The 21,241-nt window shown below is 43.3% G+C and overlaps 1 protein-coding gene across 7 annotated transcripts in view; it reads left to right on the top strand.

Annotated features, from left to right (window-relative positions):
- ARHGEF28 (Rho guanine nucleotide exchange factor 28) overlaps nucleotides 1–21,241 on the top strand; it is a 317,873-nt gene that overhangs the window by 156,203 nt on the left and 140,429 nt on the right. For 6 of the 7 annotated variants that reach the window (XR_004283955.1, XM_032335977.1, XM_032335978.1 and 3 more), the window contains 4 exons: nucleotides 3,033–3,216; nucleotides 5,632–5,812; nucleotides 7,494–7,566; nucleotides 21,095–21,147. Coding sequence is in view for 6 of the 7 variants with exons in the window: in XM_032335977.1 (XP_032191868.1) it covers nucleotides 3,033–3,216; nucleotides 5,632–5,812; nucleotides 7,494–7,566; nucleotides 21,095–21,147 (491 nt within the window). In the remaining variant the exon portion in view is untranslated. The remainder of the gene's footprint in view (nucleotides 1–3,032; nucleotides 3,217–5,631; nucleotides 5,813–7,493; nucleotides 7,567–21,094; nucleotides 21,148–21,241) is intronic. The other variant, XM_032335973.1, reaches the window with a different exon arrangement.

Genomic DNA, 21,241 nt, shown 5'->3' with positions numbered 1-21,241 from the left:
CAGGCGATGTATGGAGTTCCATTTAAATGGTTGACCCCATACTTGCCTTTACCAGTAGTTTTATTTTAAAAGGGAATGCAGACAGTTTTGATGTTCCCTTTTGGTCTTTGTCTTGGAAGAAAATAGTATCTCATACAGCCATGCAGTGTTTCTTACCCAATTGAGATTGGGATCTATGACTTTGAAATTCCATTCGAGGGTGGCCGGTTGTGAGCTCATGCCGACATACGTGTTGGGGAGTGTCCTTGTGCATTTGTATTTGCTTTGTTACCTGATCTGAACAGTTTCTTCCTCCTTATTACTTAAGAAGGGGGAAAAAAAATAGAAATGTTCTCAAACATGCCTTGTCAGGAGTCTGTTAAGTATGAAAGCACTACCTTCTAATAAAATGAGTTTAAAGGTCAAAAACTTAAAGGGTAAAGCAGAGATAAGTTCTTCAATAGCCTTTTGAAGATATCAGGCATATTAAGCAGATATCTGGCAGGTGTGCATTGCTTTGTCTTTAGATGTTTTGGCATTTCAGATGTTATTTGACCTGCACGGGGGTGGGGGCGTGTGTCTGTGCTGTGTCACACAGACAGGTGATAGAGCAAATGCACAGTGGAGTCAGTGGTATTTCACTTCGAGGGCCTAGTTACAAATTTGAAATAGAACACTTCACCTTCTTGATCTGGATAAAGAAATAGTATAAACCACTAAAAATATAAGCTAAGCAGTTTTCTTCTGCATTTGTGCAGTGGCGTAATTCCTTCTGATTGTTTCAAATTAGAGTGGGGTTGGATGCTGGCTCCCCAGATAGCATCCCCACAGTCTGCAGGAGAGACAGAGCTGAGCTAACTGCCTGGCCTGGTTGGGAGGCAGGAAGGCTGCCTCCATGCAACCTCAGCAGGCTTTTGGTGGGGGTGAGGGCAGGGTTGGAATTTACTGAGAACTTGAAGGTTGGTTTAATGATGGTCTTCTAATGCAGAGAAGTGGGTGTGGGCAAGGCAGGGAGTTGGATTAGGAGAGGATAAGGATCGTGGTATAATATAGATTGGTTTTAGGGCTCAAACGGATGCTTTTTACAGAGGAGTTGATGGGTCTTAAAGGAATGATGAACAGACCATCATTTGCCCTGGGAAGAATCTCCTGGAGTAGTGAAGTTATGCTAATGAAGACAATGGAAAGGTAAAGTCATATTAATGCATACCTCCGACTTGTGGAGATGGAGTTTTTTGTCCTCAGTGTTCAAAGTCTGAGAGAGTAAGTAGCTTTTGTTCACAGATTTTAGTCAAGGTACCAGAGATGGAGCTAAGAATGATAGGTGCTCCAAGTCGCAGCTGCAGCCATATCCCTCAAGCTCACTTTCCTGGGTAACTAATGAGGGAAGGAGCCCCCTTGGTCATATATTCATTCATTCATTCATTCATTCACTCCTTCATTCATTCAATATGCAGGTATTTTTAGACCCATACATGTGCAGGGCACTGTATTGGGGTAGAAAACAGAAGGGGTCCCTCCCCTCTGGCTTTTCCTGCCCGAAAATCCAGTGCAATACAGTGTGCCCTAGACATCCTTCCCATTATAGCTGCAGCCAATAGCATCGTTCAGCTTGAGGGAAGATGTAATTCACATTCTCATTGCGTGCATTCCAGCAGATCTTGAGTGTTTGGATTTTCAGGTTTAGTTCATGACGATAAGGTTTGTTTTAAGGTATATCTTGATGGCTGAGGAGTTTATGAGTCTACCTTTTTTTTTTTTTAAATGTAAACAAATTTATTCTTTTCCATATTTCCAGTGTAATATTTATCATGAGCCAGCTGTGTTCCAGGCACTGAGTATTGCGGTAGAAATACAGGTGTACAAACTGTATGCAAATAAGGCAATTTGAACATACACAAATGACAGCAATTTTAACAGTTGCCATTCAGCTCCACAAACACTAGACAACTTCTGTTTATCAGATATTGTATTAGGTGTTGAGAATAATAAAACCCCTCAGCCTCTACAATGATATGTACCCCTTAATGTGAAAGCTGCAAACCACAGTGAAAACTCAGAACATAGATTAACCAAGAGCCCTTTGTCAAGGGCCATGCGAAGAGGCCCCAGGCTGAGCCATTGAAGCAAAGCATTAGGGCCGTTTGCCAGCCCTGAAACAGTCCCAGGAATCTAATAGATGCACCAGAGCTCCTCTGTGAAGTTGGAGAACGACCATGGTCTCGAGTTTTCTGGACATGGGAAGCCCGTTTCTGCCCTACCTTCTCATCAGGGGAGGAGCATCTCTGGCTCATGAATGGGAACAAGGACTCCCTTATGGTTGTGGCCTCTGAGACACTGGCCTCCTGAAGTAACAGCGTGTCCTTCAAGAGCAGCTTCGTGTTTTGAAAGGGTGGTGTGCTCCTAGTGCTCGTTTTCCCTTGCTGACTTCTGCACAAGTGAAAGGGAATGTGAATGTGTGCTGTAGTGGGTGGAAATAGCACTGTACCAGCAATGGGCAGACCCCGCCCAGCACCTCTTGGCTACCTACCTTTGGACAAATCACTCATCCTGTCCTCAGCAGTAAAATAGGAGCGCCTGGGTGGCTCAGTCGCTTGGGTGTCTGACTCTGGATCTCACTCGGTACAGGTCTTGATCTCAGGGTTGTGAGTTCAAGTCCCATACTGGGGTCCACACAGTGTATGGAGCCTAATTAAAATAAGGTATTTAGGGCACCTGGGTGGCTCAGTGGGTTAAGCTGCTGCCTTCAGCTCAGGTCATGATCTCAGGGTCCTGGGATCGAGCCCCGCATCGGGCTCTCTGCTCAGCAGGGAGCTTGCTTCCCTTCCTTTCTCTCTGCCTGCCTCTCTGCCTGCTTGTGATCTCTCTCTGCCAAATAAATAAATAAAATCTTAAAGAAATAAAATAAAATAAGGTATTTGGATTACATGCTTTTGATGGTTCCTTCCAGTTCTGACATTCTTATTATGTCTAAATCTGTGATATTAGAGATAAAACATATAAGGCACATTTTTGCAAATGAAAGAACTAATACCATTTGTTTTTATTCTCAGTTTCTTTATGCAGAGAGTCTCTTCTACACCTGGCTATGAGATGGGGCCTACCTAAGCTCTCTCATTTCCTCTTGTGCCTGCCTGGGGGAGTTCAGGCTTTGTCTTTACCCAACGAAGAAGGTGCCACACCATTAGACTTAGCTTTACAAGCTGGACACTCCAAGCTGGTTGAAGACATCACAAAGTGAGTTTGGCTACTTGATGGATTAATTCTCTCTTTATCGGTTCCTATAAAGTGTTCCAAGAACTGTGGGAGAATTGAAATAACCAGACCATAAGCTCTTGTTGGTTTCTCTTTTACCATTGTTTCTCATGTATAGAGTACAAAATACATGAGTACTTTGTACAGACATATTTGGTATCAACATTTCATGGAGAGGGAGTTAGAGAAAAACATGTCTTTAAGGGCTTTGTAGGGGACTGTAATCAAGGAAAAAGTTGGGAAATACTTGCCCAACTCCTACTTACCTTTCAGGTGTCACCTTAAGTAACAATGCTTCAGAAAGCCATCCATGTTAGGATCTTTAATGATTATGAATAATGTACAATATGGTGATTAAAAGGACAAATTTATAATATTAATCATAGTTTATAATTTTAAATATAGGCATCATTTGTTACCTAGGTTTCCCTTCTGTATCACTCGAGGGCTGAAAGTATTTGTTTACCTACTGTAGTATTTCTAATACAGTTTTGCGTATGACACTCATTGAAAGAATATAGATGATTGTTGACTCAATAACAGACATACCCTAAGAGACAATGTGGCTATTAGGATCTAATGAAGTAATGTAAAGAAAATAATAAAAGAACTGTAAATTTTCTTACGTGCTTCATGATTATTAGCATTTTCACTGAATGAGGAATGTGTGGTTTATTACCTAGAATAGTTGAGACTTGTCATTATACTTATGAAAAGGGAATTTTTATATAGTGATTTTCTTGACTTCGGCCATTATTCCTATGACAAGAGGAGTCATGTAGTGATTTCCTTGACGTAACAAGTGTTAAAAATAAATGGGAAAGTACCTTGAAAATTACAAAGTACTGCATAAATATTAAATATCATCAGAGTACTATTATATGGTGTGTCTTGATAGACTGGTTTTTCTTGTTTGGCTCATGAAACTCAATGCAATTAATTTATGGTTTAATGGTACATAAATGAATATTAGAGTAGAACTTTCTGTTTATTTTTGTTCTGCTTTGGTCACATGACCACCAAGCAGTGGAAGAGCCCATCATAAGGAATTGTCCTTTTCTTGACTCTAACGTGACCCTACTTGCTTGGCCCAAGAAGTTAAGGCAGTCCTGCTTTCTTTGACTTAGTCATTGTGGATTGTTCATTGTTAGATCAAAGTCCTGGCTGACTTCATCTTGGGTAGCCTAGTACCTTTCTACTGTCTCCAGGACTGGAAGATATTACATACTTTAAAGGTTTGCACATCTAACAGATCTATTCATGAATGGTATTAGAAGTAGACTGTCAGCTAAATTCTGAGTATATGGTGAAACTTTCATTTTCTAAATTAATAACAATCTTTTGGCTCAGGCTCAGAGTCCATTTATTTCAGTGACATGTTAACATGGGAAGTTGTTTTCTAGAGGATTCTAGTAATTAATATCAGGAGTATAGAGAGATACCCCAAATCTTAGAGTACAGGGATCTCTTTTTAGTGTTCCATATGATGGAGATAGCATTTATTTGGTTGGAAGTGTATTATATTTTCGTGAGGTATACATTCATTAATAAAATAGGGCCATGTAAGAAGAGGAAGGAGGCATAGAGCTATCTCTGTGAAGTGAGGAATCTGGGAGGGGTCTGTGGGTCTGTGACAACATGAGGTGGGCTGCCCTCTGGAAGCACTCGAATTTTCCTCCTGATGCTCCTTCACTGCTGCAATCACATGACCTTTCGAGCCATCCAGAATAGTACACTAACCGTGACGCCTACGTGTTGCTAATAAATGTGCAGTTGTTGTTGGTCAAAACAGAACAGAAAGTAAGTTTACTTTCAAGAATTTAGTTTGGGAATATTGTTTCTTTGTTTATGGATATTTTCACAAATACAACAAAATCCAATATATGCGTCTTTTAATATGCATGATAAAGTGATTTACAACAGTGGACCAGTGTGCTATGAATAACCCACTTGTTTGTAACCTCCAAACCTCACTGTGTTCCCTGGAGATCATATCTGTTTTTCACTGTAATCACCTAATAAGCTGTTGGCTGCCAGCTAATTTGTTCTACCACATGTGACCCTGTTAAAGCAAGAGGGTCTCTTTTTGAATTAAAAAGAGAATGAAATATTGCAGTAAAATACGACGTTTAGAAGTCAGTAGTTTCATTCGTGCTACAAGTGATGGGTAAAGTATGTAGTGTATGTGAATAGCTCCTCACTTGGCAACTTGTGTAGGGGAAGAAAGTGGCTTTATTATTAGCGTCTGTTTACATGATCTTACGTATTTGTTGTCAGTAGGTGGCTTTCATGGATCATTTTGCCAGCTGGATTGGTAATTGGGGGCCGTGGGGGTAGTGGGATGTTGGGGTTGATGTCTCTGAAACTGCCAGTGGGTTTTGATTTGTGACATTTCAGTTTCCAGGGCAGACGTTCCCCAGCCTTCTCCAGAGTGCAGCTCAGTGAACAAGCTTTCCTTCAGTATCTTCACTCATCAGAGACGTTGACCCTGACACTAAACCACACAGCCGAGCATTTGTTGGAGGCAGATATTAAACTCTTCAGGAAATACTACTGGGACAGAGCCTTTCTCCTCAAGGTGTGTATGTCTGTTCATTCTGGTCTATAATAACTCACATTCCTTGAGAGTACACACTGCAAAGTCATTATTTTGGGAACCGTGTTTTGGAGGGTAACACTTTTTTTTTTGGTAAAGATTTTATTTATTTATTTGTCAATGAGGGAAAGAGCACAAGCGGGGGGAGAAGCAGGCAGAGGGAGAAGCAGGCTCCCTGATGATTAGGGAGCCCAATGCAGGGCTCAATCCCAAAACCCCGGGATCATGACCTGAGTCAGAGGCAGCCGCTTAACCAACTGAACCACCCACACGTCCCCTTAGCTACATTTTTTCAGTCATGTTTTAGTTCTCTCCTCAAAACAGTTTTTCCTGTTAATCAGAATGTTGAGAATTTAGTTCTAGAACTTGGCTAAAATTAATAAGGCAACTAGGAAATTTAAGTGTCCTACAATTGGATCCAAATTTACTAAAAAGAATAAAAATTGTTTTAATACACCCCATGAAAAAAAAAGTAGTTTCCTATTTCATTTTTGTTTTATAATCAGGAAGCAGCATTCTCTGATGCCCTTTTCAGGTAGGCTTAGCAGTTACCCTCACCGGAAGACTAGGGTTTCAGGGTGAGGGCTGACTCCAGGTAATCATGTGGGCTGCTTGGGTTGGGCCTTGAGCCTGAGTGGTGAGACCTTTTAGGACCCTAGGCACTCAGGCTCCCATCTCCATGGCACTTCCCAGTACGTATCTGCTATGGTCCACCCTGTAATTCCATGATGGGGCCTAGAAGAGACAATACTGCATCTTGTGAGTAAGGCAGGTGGGGGCGGGGTGCAGATGAGTGGGCACTTGTTTCCTCCCCTTTGTGGTTTGGTTAACTGTGTATATTTTCATGGCTTTTTGTTGCTCTTGTTATCGTGGGCTCAGAATGTTGTTCTGAAATGGTCAAGAGCAAGGCGCTTGATAGACTGAGTTGAATTAATAAGATGCCCATGAGTATTCAGGGGTCTGGGCCATTTGTAGGGCTCCCTGCTCAAGGGTGCCTATGTGTTGCTTGGGAATATGCGTGGATGCAGTGTTGGGCTGTTTCACTGTTTGGCACATCAGTATATAATTCTGTGACTCTTCATCGTTCACTGACCGGGCAGTAACCATTTGAAAAGAAAATGCTAAGAGCTCCAGGAGGGCACTTTGTCTCCGAGGCCCCCAACTTGCTCTCATCCAGGTCAGCCTGCACCAGCATACACTGGCTTGCCAAGCAAGGCCTGTGCACAACCTGGGTCCTCCCTGTGATGGGGGTCCTGCCCCCCAGATTCCTGTGTCTTATGGCATGGGGAGGGATTGCTCAGGATGGGCACCTCAGAAACAGTAACTCTGGTTTCCAGTTTCAAGATTTTCTGTTCTTCTGGCCCCTTTTTTGGTTCATGCATTATGTGCCTGAGGCCCTTCTGCTTGTGATGTAGGACACTAGAAGATTCATGGCAGGGACATTTGTAGCCCGTGCCTCTCCGTTCCCCCAAGTGTCTCTCCACATCTTCCTGGGTGCTGCCTGCGTGTACTCCAAGCAGCTTTACCCACCCTGTCTTTCCAGACCTCCCCAGACTGGCTGGCCCGTCCCAGCTCCCAGACCCATGTTTGTGATTTCCATCTCCTTGTCACATATATAAAGCCACTGATTGTTTTCACTGACTTTTTTTTTTCTCTTTCTTAGACTCTTGAAGATCAAGAAGCCAGGCCAGAGGAAAGAGGAGACAAACCATCCAGTGCTGCAGAAACTGAAGAAGGTACACAGGCTCCTTTCCCGCCCCAAGGAACCCAGAAAGTGCTGAGGACTAACAAGTTAACTGGTGGTTGAAGTGGGCTGTGAAGGTGGCAGGGACCAGGGGACTCGCAAACAGGATCAGGACTGTGGGACACAAGGACCTTGGTTGCTCTAGCAGAGTTGAACGATGTAATCTGCTGCCACTTTTTATTCAATTAGCATTTACTGAGTGCCCTTGACCAGGCCTTGCCACCCTCCTGATCTTAAGGCTACTCTCCTGACTCACTGTCTTCTCATGTTCAAGTTTGAACATAAAGAGAATATGGCTGTCCTTCCTCAGTCACTGGCCCCTTAGCTCATTCCATCTTTGTGGAGCCCTGCTCTGCCCTGGGCTAGTTGGTCTTGAAGGGGATGGAGATGACCACTGGCATGCAGGCCTGAAGGCAGGGGCGGCTGGATGAGCCACAGGGTGCAGACTGTCATACCCAACCCAGGTGGTCCCACACAGTTGTTGACAGTCCTCATGGGGCTTCCGAGACTGAGCATACACAGCTACTTGGGGAGTCCCCAGCAAGAGCTATATTCTTTAAAAAAAAAAAAAAATTTTATTTATTTATTTGACAGACAGAGATCACAAGCAGGCAGAGAGGCAGGCAGAGACAGAGAGGAGGAAGCAGGCTCCCTGCTGAGCAGAGAGCCCGAAGCGGGGCTCGATCCCAGAACCCTGGGATAGTGACCTGAACCGAAGGCAGAGGCTTTAACCCACTGAGTCACCCAGGTGCCCCAAGAGCTATATTCTTAATAATGCACTATTGAGGGGCACCTGGGTGGCTCAGTTGGTTAAGTATCTGTGCTCAGGTCATGATTCCAGGATCCTGGGATTGAGCCCCACATCGAGCTCTTTGCTCAGCAGGGAGCCTGCTTCTCCCTCTTTCTCTCCCCCTGTGCTCTCTCTCTCTCTCTCTCTTTGACAAATAAGTACATTAAAAAAAAAATCTTTAAGAAAATAATGCATTATTGATCCCTCAGTTGTATATAAAACCCAGCTCATCTGCAGGAATCCTGTACTTCTTTGTTTTCTCCAATGTGGCAGTTTCTCTGGGCACACAATCGACTTCATTTCACATTTTTTTAAAAATTAACATATAATGTATTATTTGCTCTAGGAGCATTTCATTTCTGTTTTTTAATTTTTTTTCCCTTTTCCATATATAAGTAAGTCTGATCTGTTAGCAAGTCTTCATGATAGACTCAAGTTTTGATTCTGGGGAACATATTTTTTAAAGAACTTATTTATATATTTTATTTATAAATAAATAAAGAGAGAGACACAGTGAAAGAGGAACCCAAGCAAGTGGAGTGGGAGAGGGAGAAACAGGCCTTCCGCCAAGCAGGGAGCCTGGTGTGTGGCTCAATCCCAGGACTCTGGGATCTTGACCTGAGCCAAAGGCAGACACTTAACGACTGAGCCACCCAGGCGCCCCTCTGGGGAACATTATTATCTTTTTTCTTAAATAGTCCTGACTTCTTGGACAGATTCTGATTTCATGTTTGTTTGGTTTTTTTGGTTTTAATCCCAAATCTTAGTAGTTGTAGGAATCTGACTTTATCATTATGTCTTATAAGGTAGTTTGGGCAAACAATTTATATACTGAAATATGTATTATCTGATTATCAAGTCTTCCCTTTTCCTTTATATTTTAGAATATTTTTTATTTTTTGAAATTATGTGTGAGGATGAGGTCATATATATTAAGGTACGGTTATATTATTCCATTTCAGGAGAGTGGAGGGACATTATAAAGTATCTGTTATGTGTAAAGGGACAATAGTCTGATAAGGCTGAGAACCACCATGCTGGATGCTGGGGTTAGGGAGAAAAAGTAGGGCAAGACCCTTGCCCTGAAGCCACCAAAATTGACTGCTGGTGAATAGTTTTGATTCTGCCTGTGTCTGGCAACATAAATGAGTTGGATTTCACTTATTTGTCAGGTAGTAAAATCTTCAACTCTTGGCCCCCATGTTTGTTAAAAAGTAGTCTTGGATGGGGCACCTGGGTGGCTCAATGGTTAAGCGTCTGCCTTCGGCTCAGGTCATCATCCTGGGGTCCTGGGATCAAGGCCCGCATTGGGCTCCCTGCTCAGTGGGAAGCCTACTTCTCCCTCTCCCACTCTCCCTGCTTGTCTCCCTGCTTGTCCTCCTCTCTCTCTCTCTCTCTCTGTGTCAAGTAAATAAATAAAATCTTAAAAAAAATAAAAGTAGTCTTGGGTAAGGAAGGTTTGTAGCAAGTTGTTGGAAGTCTGTGGGGCCCATCCATCCCACGCACACTTCTGGATTAAGTTCAGCAGCTGGGCTTGCTGTTCAGGCTGGACCTGCTTGGGCCCCCATGGAGTTGCCCTCACATCTGTGTTCTCTAGATGATGTACTGGTGGGTTGAAGTTTGCAGGGGGGCAGTTCCTGCCTGCCTAAGGAAGTGGTGGGTCACCTTGTGCTTTCTCCTAAAAACCTGTAGGAGAAACCCCTTTCTGATTTCCTGTCAGGAATGCTGCCTTCTCCTGAATGTTTGACTTGCATTTATTGCTCTACCTGTAACTTACCAGGTGTTTTTCTTGTAGCTGGTTGACAAAAACCAAAAACTTGGTACTAAGTTTCTGGCCTGCATATGTGTAGGATACTGCTGACTGTATTTTTGTGTGATCCTTACTTATGAAGCTCTCATCCTTGCTTTGTTTTCTGGTCATTTTTACTTGTGTATTTTCTTCCCTTCTAATCCACCTTTAAACTAATTGAGAGCAAAGTAGGGTCTGAATAAGTGTTTAAATTCTTGATCTTAAGGGACTGACAGTTGGGATTGGGGCAGAAAAACAAGCTGCCCCAGCACATTATGGTAAGTCCAGCAGGACTCATATACAAGTATTGGTGTGAGGAATCTGTGGCGTGGGATGGTGGAGTGGTCAGGGAAATCTTCCTGGAAGAGGTGGCCCTGGAGCTGTGATCATACAGAAGGAAAGAAATCCCAGACAATGGAAATGTACGCAATATAGAGTTCTGAATCACACGATGCATCAAGGGAAATGCAGATCATTTTGTGCTCCTGTTGATTAGGGGTGGTGTGTGTGTTTGTGTGTGTGTGTGCGTGTGTTGCCAGTAAAACAGCCTTGGGAGGGAGGCGTAGTGACCTGGCTTGTACACAAGGCAAGGAACTGGAGCTCCACCCTGACAGCTGTGGGAGCTGTTTCAAGCAAATCAGGTTAGATTATTACTTTCAAAAGGCCGCTGTGAGAATGTAGAGTGCAGACTGGAGCGTTTGGCGGGGATTAGGGAGAATGGGGTGGGGGGCACACTGCTGTAAGTAATACAGAAGAGGGTCGGCACCAAAGCAGTGTAATGATCATGGAGAGGTAGGGACAGGTGGGGACTGCCGTGAAGGTGGTGCGTCAGTGGTGAGAGAGGAGGGTGATTCCTTCAGTCCTTGTATGTCCCTAACTGGGATAGACCTTACAGGAAGCAGGATCATGGCAAAAAATGTACCCCATTTTAGATGGGCTGGATTTGATGGGTCTAGGAGCAGCCAAAGTAATACAGCTGGAGTCATGCAGGCAGTAAGCAGAAGACAGCAACTCAAGTGCTCCAACTTCAAGTCATTTGTGTGTGTGTATTGGGTAGACCTTCTAGGCAATGCTTTGATTTGTATATTTTTGGAGGAAATATTAGAGACTGTCCTCAGGTTCAAGCAGAGGGCAGTAGTCAACTAAAGAGAAACTACTCTGTTTTTGTCCATTCATAAACCTGTAGGCAACTCAACTGGAAAAACAAAGCATTTTGAATGTCAAAGTCTGCTTTTTTCCCCCTTCTTATTTAAACCCCCAAAGCAAACTTTCCCTTCGTGACCTACTAGAAGATTCTTTTTTTTTTAATTTATTTTTTATTTTCAGCATAACAGTATTCATTATTTTTACACCACACCCAGTGCTCCATGCAATCCATGCCCTCTATAATACCCACCACCTGGTACCCTGACCTCCCACCCCCCCCCCCACCCCTTCAAAATCCTCAGATTGTTTTTCAGAGTCCATAGTCTCTCATGGTTCACCTCCCCTTCCAATTTCCCCCAACTCCCTTCTCCTCTCCATCTCCCCTTGTCCTCCATGCTATTTGTTATGCTCCACAAATAAGTGAAACCATACTAGAAGATTTTTTTTCCCCCCTTCTAGAAGATTCTTAAGAGATCATGTTTTTATGTTTCTCCAGGGGCAGAGAGTGGAGGAGGAAACCCTAAGCTTGTATCTGTAGCTGCCATCGGTTAAAAGATGAGAGTGTTGTCCTGGAGATGGGCTTTCCTGTCCCCATTAGGGTGATAAATGGTGTCATTATTGTCAGCGAGCCAGTTATGTTCCCATAGTTCGTAACTGTAATCATACTCCCAGAAGGATGGGCAGTTACTCCAAATGGACGAAATGACCAAAATGTCTTCACTTTTTTAATTTGCTCAGAGGAGTAAGCTAATTATTAGTATTAATCCACCAACTGACTCTTTTGTCCCTTGCCTTCTTTGTTCCTATTTGATATCCTATTCTAGGATTTCCTGACAAGCATTGTGAAAGCTCCAGTCGCGGTAGATGCTTTGAAAAATAAGGATTCTTTGACCAAATATGTTGAAAATGCCATCTATGAAACCCCCATTCCTTGTGGAAGCTGAGAGTACCTTTAATGTTTTTTAGCTTCTAGTTAAGTCCTGCCATCATGGCTCCTGTGCCACATTATGTAAAAGTTCTCTCAATGGTTCATGGAAGAATGCCCTTTTCACGGTTCTTGGACCATCTCATGGAGGTGGTCTGGGTAAGGAACAGGTGGTTGCTGCTCTTTCTCACGTCCACTGCTCCTGCCCTTTCCTGCCCTTTCACCATCACCTGGGTCCTCCACATCCGTTAGTACAGTAGTAGGTAATGCTCACACTGGGAGCTGGGCTTGGGGGTGTCTGTGTTTGTAAAACTCGTAGTTGTCCTGACTGTCGAGAACACCCGTGCCTCGCCACACACCCCGCTGCGCTTTCTGGTGTTGTTTGGAAGCTTCGTGACTGCCTTGAGTCTCTGGGGCTGTAAAACAGACAGAAGCACCGCAATCCCGTTGACTGTTACGTGACTCCATTTTGTTTCATATTCTTGTGTAGTTAATTAAAGAAACCACAACCAGATCAAACCAAAACCATGTGTGACTGGCTGTCTCAACTTCTGTGTTAATAGTCCCCCCCCCTTTTTCTCTCCATTAATTATGTTCCATATTTTCATTCACAAGGAAAGGGGGAGCTGGGACTGGAGTTTGAGGTGTAGTCACAAAGGACGGGAGGCAGACTGCGTTTCTGTAGGGCTGAAGCGGAAGTTCCCTGCAGGGCAGAGCGGCTTCTACTCCATGACCCTGTGAGAAAGGCGGGAGAGTCTGGATCCAAGCACAAGACACAGCCCAGGCAGGCCGTTGAGTGTCCTGCAGGCTCACTGACTTACCTGTCCAGTGAACATTGGAGGGCTCACTTGCTGACAGGCAGTGTTCTAAGCACTGATGACATAGCAGTAACTGAAATAGCAAAGGCAAAAACCCTCATCTCGAGGAGCTGACTGTTACAGAACTGCCCTCCTGTATTTGTGGAGGGCTGGCACTGTTCTAGGTGTTGGGAATGCTGCTGTGAGCGGAGCAAAGTTGGGGCGTTCATGGCATGCACTGGCCAGTGGTTATGGAGAGGGATATTTCTGGGTGTCGGGAGTGGGTTTTCCCAATTTTATGCACAAGGAAGTGACAGCACAGAGAGATCACGTAACTTGTCTGAGGTGAGGCAGCTTGCCCAGGTAGTCAGAAGGTCAGGCCCATGTACTCTGACCTCTCAGCCTGTAACCTATCCACCACCCTTAGGTACCAGAACACTCAGCTATATAGTCTTGGGGCTGCTGGTGGAGATGTCTCTCCAGCATTTGTGTGATGGAGAAGTGCAAAATTGGAATCATTGCCTTGAAATGAGCTTTCTTCCACATGACTGACCTGTCTCATAAAGTTCTTACAAGGAAGATTTATGACCCACATGTACAGGCATGCCTTGATGACACACACCAGCTACAGGCAGACTCTGCTGGAACCTCAGCTCTGCCATGATCTGGCTTCTGGACATGGTGCAGGTTGTTCAGCTGTGTTTCCTTTTGTGCAAAATGATGACTTGGGTGTATCATTTAATACTTCTAGTGAGGCTTAAATGAGCAAATACAGCTAGAGCCCCCGGACTAGTATCTGCCTGTTGATGCTTAGCCACGGGGAAGCATCGTAGCAAAGCTAGCTCGTTACAAGTGCAAGTTGTAACACGTGCTGGGGTGGATTTGGTGGTAATCGTGCATGTGTTGGGATACCGAGACGTAGCTCTTCCTGCCATAGTAACAAGGTGAACAGATTTTTTTGTTTGAACCGTTCCTTAGATGAAGATGCAGCCCTTCTCTGTGTGCTCTGGGTGAGTGAAATGTGAAGAGGGAGTTGGGTGGGGGAGTCTCCTCCTTTGAGTGTCTCCTGTGAATTATGGGGAAAACAAGAGGGCTTTTCCAATGCAAGATTTCCTTTCCAAGAGCCTTCATTTTAAATACTGTAACTGAGTGCTTTTTTTTTAGAAGTGATGAATATGGTTCTGATGTCTGTCAAGATGCAGGTCCTTTCCACCAGGATGGCTGCTGGGACCTGCAGTGTTGGGGATTTCAGGATGGCAATTAGGCTGATCTGTGGGGGTGGTTACTCAGTTGAATGCGGAGTTCTTATCTTAACCCCACAATGGAATATCCATCCAAGGACTTGATCAGCGTTGTTCACCTGAATGTCAGGTATTTTAACATTTTCGAGACAATACAAATCATACCCAGGGAATGTACTTACTTTCCAGCCCTGGGAAGTGATTTGGAATTGTTCATTTCATCTTACAGAACAGCTCAGCTTTTTCTGTGCTTCCTTTAAAGGCTGACTTTGCCAATCTACTTTGTCCTCCTACCCACAGAAGAGAGGGAGTTTCATCATCAAAGGGCCAAGGATAAAAATAGGATATCAAGTTGATATGATGCTCATTTTGTTTGTTCTTGCAATACTGGTGTTTTCTCACACATGAAGATAAATTCTTCTCCTTGCCTCCCCCCACTTATCAGGAGAATCTTAGCTTGAGCTGGAAGGAATCTCAGCTTCTTCAGAACTCATCCAGATGTAACAAACTCTGTTCAGATGGATACTGGTTGTAGCTGGGTCACATCAGCAGGCTAGAGGCAAGGACTAGCATTAATGGAGCCTGATTGTATCAGGAGTCTAATACAATTGAAATAAGCTTAAGTTGAAAATACAGCTAAAGGGTTTATTTCCTGAGTTTAAATAGAATCTAAGTGGGAGGTCAGAGGGACAGAAAAGTATTCACAAAATAAAACTGAATGTTGTTTGTGTCTTTCCAGTATGACTTGCCTCATTTATTTAAGCAGTTGAGTAAATCAGGAAAATTACCTCATGACCTCAGTGTGAGATGGCATGATTTAGAGCTTTTGCTTATGTGGTAGTTGCAACCAAATTTTTGGGCTGAGCATCTTTTTTTTCTGCCCCATAAGTTCTTCACTGTTGGAGATTTTAAGGGGAGTGGGCAAATGCACACTGGAGATGTCAACAAAACAAACCCCAAACAATATTATAAAAACATAATACGCATAGTTACCATATGACCCAGTAATGATACTCCTAGATAGAATGAAAACCTCCTTCTCCATAATAACCTGTATGCAAATGTTCGTAGTAGTATTATTCTAACTGTCAAAAAGCGGGAGCAACTTTTATGTCTGTCGGGAGTGGATCTACAAAATGTGGTCCGTCCATACAGTGGACTGGCATTTGGCAATGAAAAGGAATGAACTACTGATGGATGATAACATGGACGAATCTTAAAAATATTACATTCTGTGAGAGAATCCTGATACAAAAGACCGCATGTGGTGCGATGCCATTTATAGGAAATATCCAGCACAGACAAATCCACTAAGACTGAAGACTTCATTAAGAATGAAGGTTGGTTGGGGTGCCTGGGTGACTCAGTGGGTTAAGTCCATGCCTTCTGCTCAGGTCATGATCCCAGGGTCCTGGGATCAAGCTTCGCATTGGGCTCTCTGCTCAGCAGGGAGCCTGCTTTCCCCCTCTCTCTGTCTGCCTCTCTGCCTACTTGTGATCTCTCTCTCACTGTCAAAGAAATAAATAAGATCTTAAAAAAAAAAAATAGAATGAAGGCTGGTGGTTGCCTTTGGGGTGGGTTGGGGGCAGCTGGGAAGAAAGGGGTAGTAGGTGTTAACGGGTACAGGGTTTCTTATGGGGGGTAATGTAGATGTTCTCACATTGTGGTAATGATTGCAAAATTCTGAATATGTCAAAAATAATTGAATTGTACACTTTAAATGGGTCATTAGTACATTATATCTTAAAGCTGTTAAAAAATATGCATGGAGAGAAGAAGTATATTCTAAAACATTAACAGTAGTTTTATTTTTTTTTTTCCTTTCTTAATTATTTTTTGTGGCTCAAAAAAAGTGCCACAAGTAATTTAAATTTAAGAAGTTCTTAAAACGGGGCACCTGGGTGGCTCAGTGGGTTAAGCCTCTGCCTTTGGCTCAGGTCATGATCTCAGGGTCCTGGGATCGAGTCCCACATCAGGCTCTCTGCTTGGCAGGGAGCCTGCTTCCTCCTCTCTCTCTGCCTGCCTCTCTGCCTACTTGTGATCTCTCTCTGTCAAATAAATAAAAATCTTAAAAAAAAAAAAAGTTAAAACAAGATGTCAAATTCTTTTTGAAAGGATGTAGAGTGCAAGTATGAAAATTACATTTAAATAACCGATTGGGAGTTGCTTTAGGGCAGAAATTTCTTCTCTACCTTGATGTCCTCTCCCTGGCTGATCCTTTGGCTCAGCAGGGACCCAGCAACGCTTTTTCACTTTGAATGGACTGTTGGGGCTTACAGACTAATGAGGCTTATGCTGATATTTCTACAGATAATCGCCTTATCCTTTCTCCCAGTCCATATTTATACTGGGGATTCCAAAAGATAGTTTTTTGTTTTGTTTTGTTTTGTTTTATTTAATTTAATTAATTAATTAATTAATATTTATTTGACAGAGAGAGAGAGATAGAGATCACAAGTAGGCAGAGAGGCAGGCAGAGAGATAGGAAGGGAAGCAGGCTCCCTGCTGAGCAGAGAGCCCGATGTGGGGCTCCATCCCAGGACCCTGAGATCATGACCTGAGCCAAAGGCAGAGGCTTAACCCATTGAGTCACCCAGGTGCCCCCAAAAGATAGTTTTTACCGTATTCCCACTTTTAGGAAAAAATGGAGAAATCAGGATACTGAAACAAAAGGGCCCGGGGTTAAAATAGTCTCTGAGTGAAAGAGTAGGAGAGTTTCTTAAAATTTGTCCCCTTTGCCATTTTAGTTCTCTGGGATTTGTGAATAGTAGATACATAGTAGGATAAAACCCTGAAGTCATAAACTGAAGTTGTTAGAAGGGAAACACCAGTGCCTAATTGGAAAGGAAAGGGTGGTTTGGAGCATTAGCTGGAGGGGTGGGAGGCAGCTAAGGGAAAAGCATTCATCTGTCTGCTCAATCTGGCAGTTCAGAAGTTGTGATAAACAGTGCTGGTATTCAAAGTGTTTCAATTAGTATTTCAAAAAAGCGAACAACTTTCCCTTCCCTGTCCTGACCTAGAGCTTGCCTAATGATTCACTACATCTCATCAGCTCTTTTGGGCCACCAAATTGAGGTGGAGGAGAGAAGCATTTATTCAATGCCTTTAATATGCTAGGCACTCGCTTGGCACTGGGGATTCAAGGGTTGGGCCAAAATCAATTTGGACCCAGCCTTCCCAGAACTCAATCTGCTGAGAGAAAAGGATCCATTCACAGACTCTGCACTGCTCTCAGTCCCTTTGGGCCTTTGTGGAGGAGGCAGCGTGAGCTGAGAGCAGGACCCTCGTTTTTCAGTTCTACTTTTGATGATGCCCTGCCAATCTAACCCTCTTGGGAACTTGATTGTGCACAGTTGAACCTGAACCAGGAATGAAGCAGGAGTAGTTGTCTGGCTGGCTCTGATCATGATTCTTTTTTTTTTTTTTTTTTTTTGCCTCCTTCCTACGAGGAGTCAGATGACATAGCAAAGGGTAGTTAAGGAGAATACCAACCATCCTATATTTTCAGTGTGAGCTTTTGCTTTGCCTACGTGTAGCCTCTGTGGTCCCATTTTTCAAAAAGGGGACGGTAAGACTTAACATAGAGTTGAGATCTATTAGGCTAATCTGTTTCTTAACAAAACCCTGGTAGTAATCTCAGAGCTACTTACCCCTATTGTTTGAAAACCCTGTTTGCTGGTGCAGTGTCACTAGTGAACATGAATATTAGAGATTATTTATTGTTCCATTATAGTTTGGCAATAAGAAAACAAGTCTATTAAGTTTGGTAAATCGGATTTAGAAGGGATAATCCTGGGTGGGCCATGCAGGCAAGATTAATAGGCCTTTAAAACAGAAGAGTTTGAAGTTACTGATATCATTATCTCTGCCCGGGGTTGCTATAGCAATGAGTGATTTGATTGGTGTTGCAGTGGAGTGAGTGTAAAAGGATCCTAGTCATTTAGCAGAAACTCTCCGAGAGCAATTTGATTAAACTCCGGTCAAATGAGTGCCCAGTTCTTTAAAAGCTCTAGGATGTAGTTGTGTGCTGTCCCAGATTAATTAAAGATACTTTATTACTCTGAATCTATACACTGTCATGAATATTTTTTTTTAAAGATTTTATTTATTTATTTGACAGAGAACACAAGTAGGCAGAGAGGCAGGCAGAGAGAGAGGAGGAAGCAGGCTCCCTGCTGAGCAGAGAGCCCGATGCGGGACTCGATCCCAGGACCCTGAGATCATGACCTGAGCCGAAGGCAGCGGCTTAACCCACTGAGCCACCCAGGCGCCCGTCTGTCATGAATATTTTTAATAATATTCGCATAAAGTTTTAATAGCTTGGAAAGCTATTTTTAAAGTGATGAAGTACAAATTTTATAAACACTTGCCTTCTCTGATATAGTTTGTGGCAAAGTTGCCTTTAATTAGATTATACCTAAAACAAAACAAAAATGCAGTAGATGATACGGAAAACTGTAGGCTGACAGTGTGCAAACAGTGATATTTTGAGAGGGGCAGGAAGCTGGGCCGTGGTGACACTGCTTCTGTTACTGCAAGCCGGGTTTTCTCAGCTGCTGTAGCCTTCTGCATTAGCACAATCTTGAGCAAAATGTGCTGTTCCTTTTCATCAATGCTCTAGGTACATAATTCTTTAGAAATGCAGAATCCTAAATTCAAGAGCATGTGGCCTGAAACAGCTTTTTTAAAGGGGTATTTTACAGTCGTGAAATAAAAATGTGTGCGACTCTCTTGCTGCTGAGGTTGAAGTTTCTGTGGAAACTTGGGCTCTCGTTAACCTCCCTTTCTTCACCATCTTGGCGCTCTTTTCCCCACCTAGCCAACTTTTTAGGGTTTGGGTATGTGTGTTCAAAACAAAATCCCTTGTATGTTCTACAGGGGCTCCCCATCAATGTCTGCATCTGTGCGATGGGCAGAAAGCTTTATGTTAGGGTTTTGCATTTTGGCACCTGAGGAGCAGTCTTTGGAAGGGTGAAGCTGGTTCATTTTGGCATTCCCAGTGCGGGCCGCGTTGTTCTGCAAACGTTACTCTGCTGCCACCTGGAGGCCTTGTGTGGGATGTGCATCTATAGGTAGGTGGGGGCGCCAGAGAGCAGAAGCTGCCCAGGCTGTGTCCGCAGGTCCTTAATCCCTGCTGACATCAGTTGACAGGACCGTGTGAAATTGAAGCTATTATTGTTTCATTTTGAACTAAGGGGCTAATAAGGATTATAGACTCAAGAGCAGTAAACTGTGGAGAATAAATACCTCATTATTTGTTGGTAAATGCCCAGGTTCTGTTACGCACATTTTATTTTTTTTATTTTTATTTTTTTATAACATATAATGTATTATTAGCCCCAGGGGTACAGGTCTGTGAATCGTCAGGCTTACACACTTCACAGCACTTACCATAGCACATACCCTCCCCAGTGTCATAACCCAACCACCATCTCCACACCCTCCTCCCCTGGCAACCCTCAGTTTGTTTTGTGAGATTAAGAGTCACTTATGGTTTGTCTCCCTCCGGATCCCATCTGGTTTCATTTTTTCCTTCCCTACCTCCCAACCCCCCACATTGCCTCTCAAATTCCTCATATCAGGGAGATCATATGATAATTGTCTTTCTCCTATTGACTTATTTTGCTCAGCATAATACCCTCTAGTTCCATCCATGTTGTGGCAAATGGCAAGATTTCATTTCTTTTGATGGCTGTGTTATGCACATTTAAAGAAAAAAAAAACCATCAGGACAGTGAGAAAGTTGACACTTCTGCTCTGTCCTTGCCTTACTATGACCTGTCAGGGAAGTACTTTACACTTTTTCTAAGTAAGAACTTGAGTGAACCTCCTAGCTTTGGTGCCTGGCAATAAGAGGAGCTTGAATAAATCTACCGGGAGGTCTGAACTTCAGTTAATTGACTGGCAAAGTGGAGTGGGGACCTATCTAGGTAAACTAGGGGATATTCCCCAGAACTGGCACTAGGCAGGGCAGCTGAGGGCTCCAGAGGAGGCCTTGGGCCCATGTAGTGTATATTCATACACTTGTTGGTAAAGTTTCTTAGCTATCTTCCCTTGCTAGGAGTGTCCAGTGCTTATTTTCCCCAACCCCAAACCTGCTTTTGGTGGTTAAATATCAACAACAGTGGCTCTTATTAATGGGCAACTCAGTGGGAAAAGAACCAGTCCAGACCTGGAGAAAAATACCCCTTAAATGAGCCTTCCTGTTTAGCCTGGAACATCCTGACCACTAATATTTCCAGGAAAGCCTTTATTCAGAAGAAGGGTACCCAGTGTGCTTGGGGCCTGTCAGTGCTCAGCCCAACAGTCTCTGCGGTGGGAGCCAAAGGGATGTGCTGGTGTTGCGGACTTACAGGGATGTCCGAGGAAAGGCCAGACCTCATCTGGAATGAATTATGCCCTTTTGAAACATGAAATCTGTGGTATTTGAGTAACTAGACATGTGGGATATCCTCAGGTAGGTACCAGTCATGTTCTTAAAATCTCTGCTATTTTGAAGAGCCTTTATTCTGTGAGCAGCCTTCCTTTTGAATCAGGGGCATTTGTTGATTTAATGATTTTTTTTTTTCCCCTCAGGATTTCCTGCAAGAGGTCCTGGGCTTGTTTACCTCTCAGTCCACACAAATATTACCAGAGTGTGGCAGTTGGGCTGTCACATATTCTGTGGAGAGTTGATTTTTAAGAAGCCTAATCTAGGCTAGCTCCTCAAAGACAGCTCCTGGGGCAATTCATGAATAATTGTTGTTTACTTTTTGGGTTTTCCTTCCTTTTTTTTTTTTTTTTTTTAATGAAAGCTCCTATCAGATCCTGATGAGGATCATTCCTTTTGCAGAGATTAAGAATTTGGCAACCAGCAGATCATCACCTGAAAAGGAGAATGTAAAGGTAAAGATTCTCTTCCCCTCTTTCTTTTTGGAACTTTCCCCCAGAGCTGCTGTAGAAGTGAAGATCTAGTGGTAAGAAAAAAAACCTACTTCCC

This window comes from Mustela erminea, chromosome 3, assembly GCF_009829155.1.
Source record: "Mustela erminea isolate mMusErm1 chromosome 3, mMusErm1.Pri, whole genome shotgun sequence".
NCBI classification, from domain to species: Eukaryota; Metazoa; Chordata; class Mammalia; order Carnivora; family Mustelidae; genus Mustela; species Mustela erminea.
Note: the sequence above shows the minus strand (reverse complement) of the source record. Positions and strands in the feature narration are given on the sequence as shown.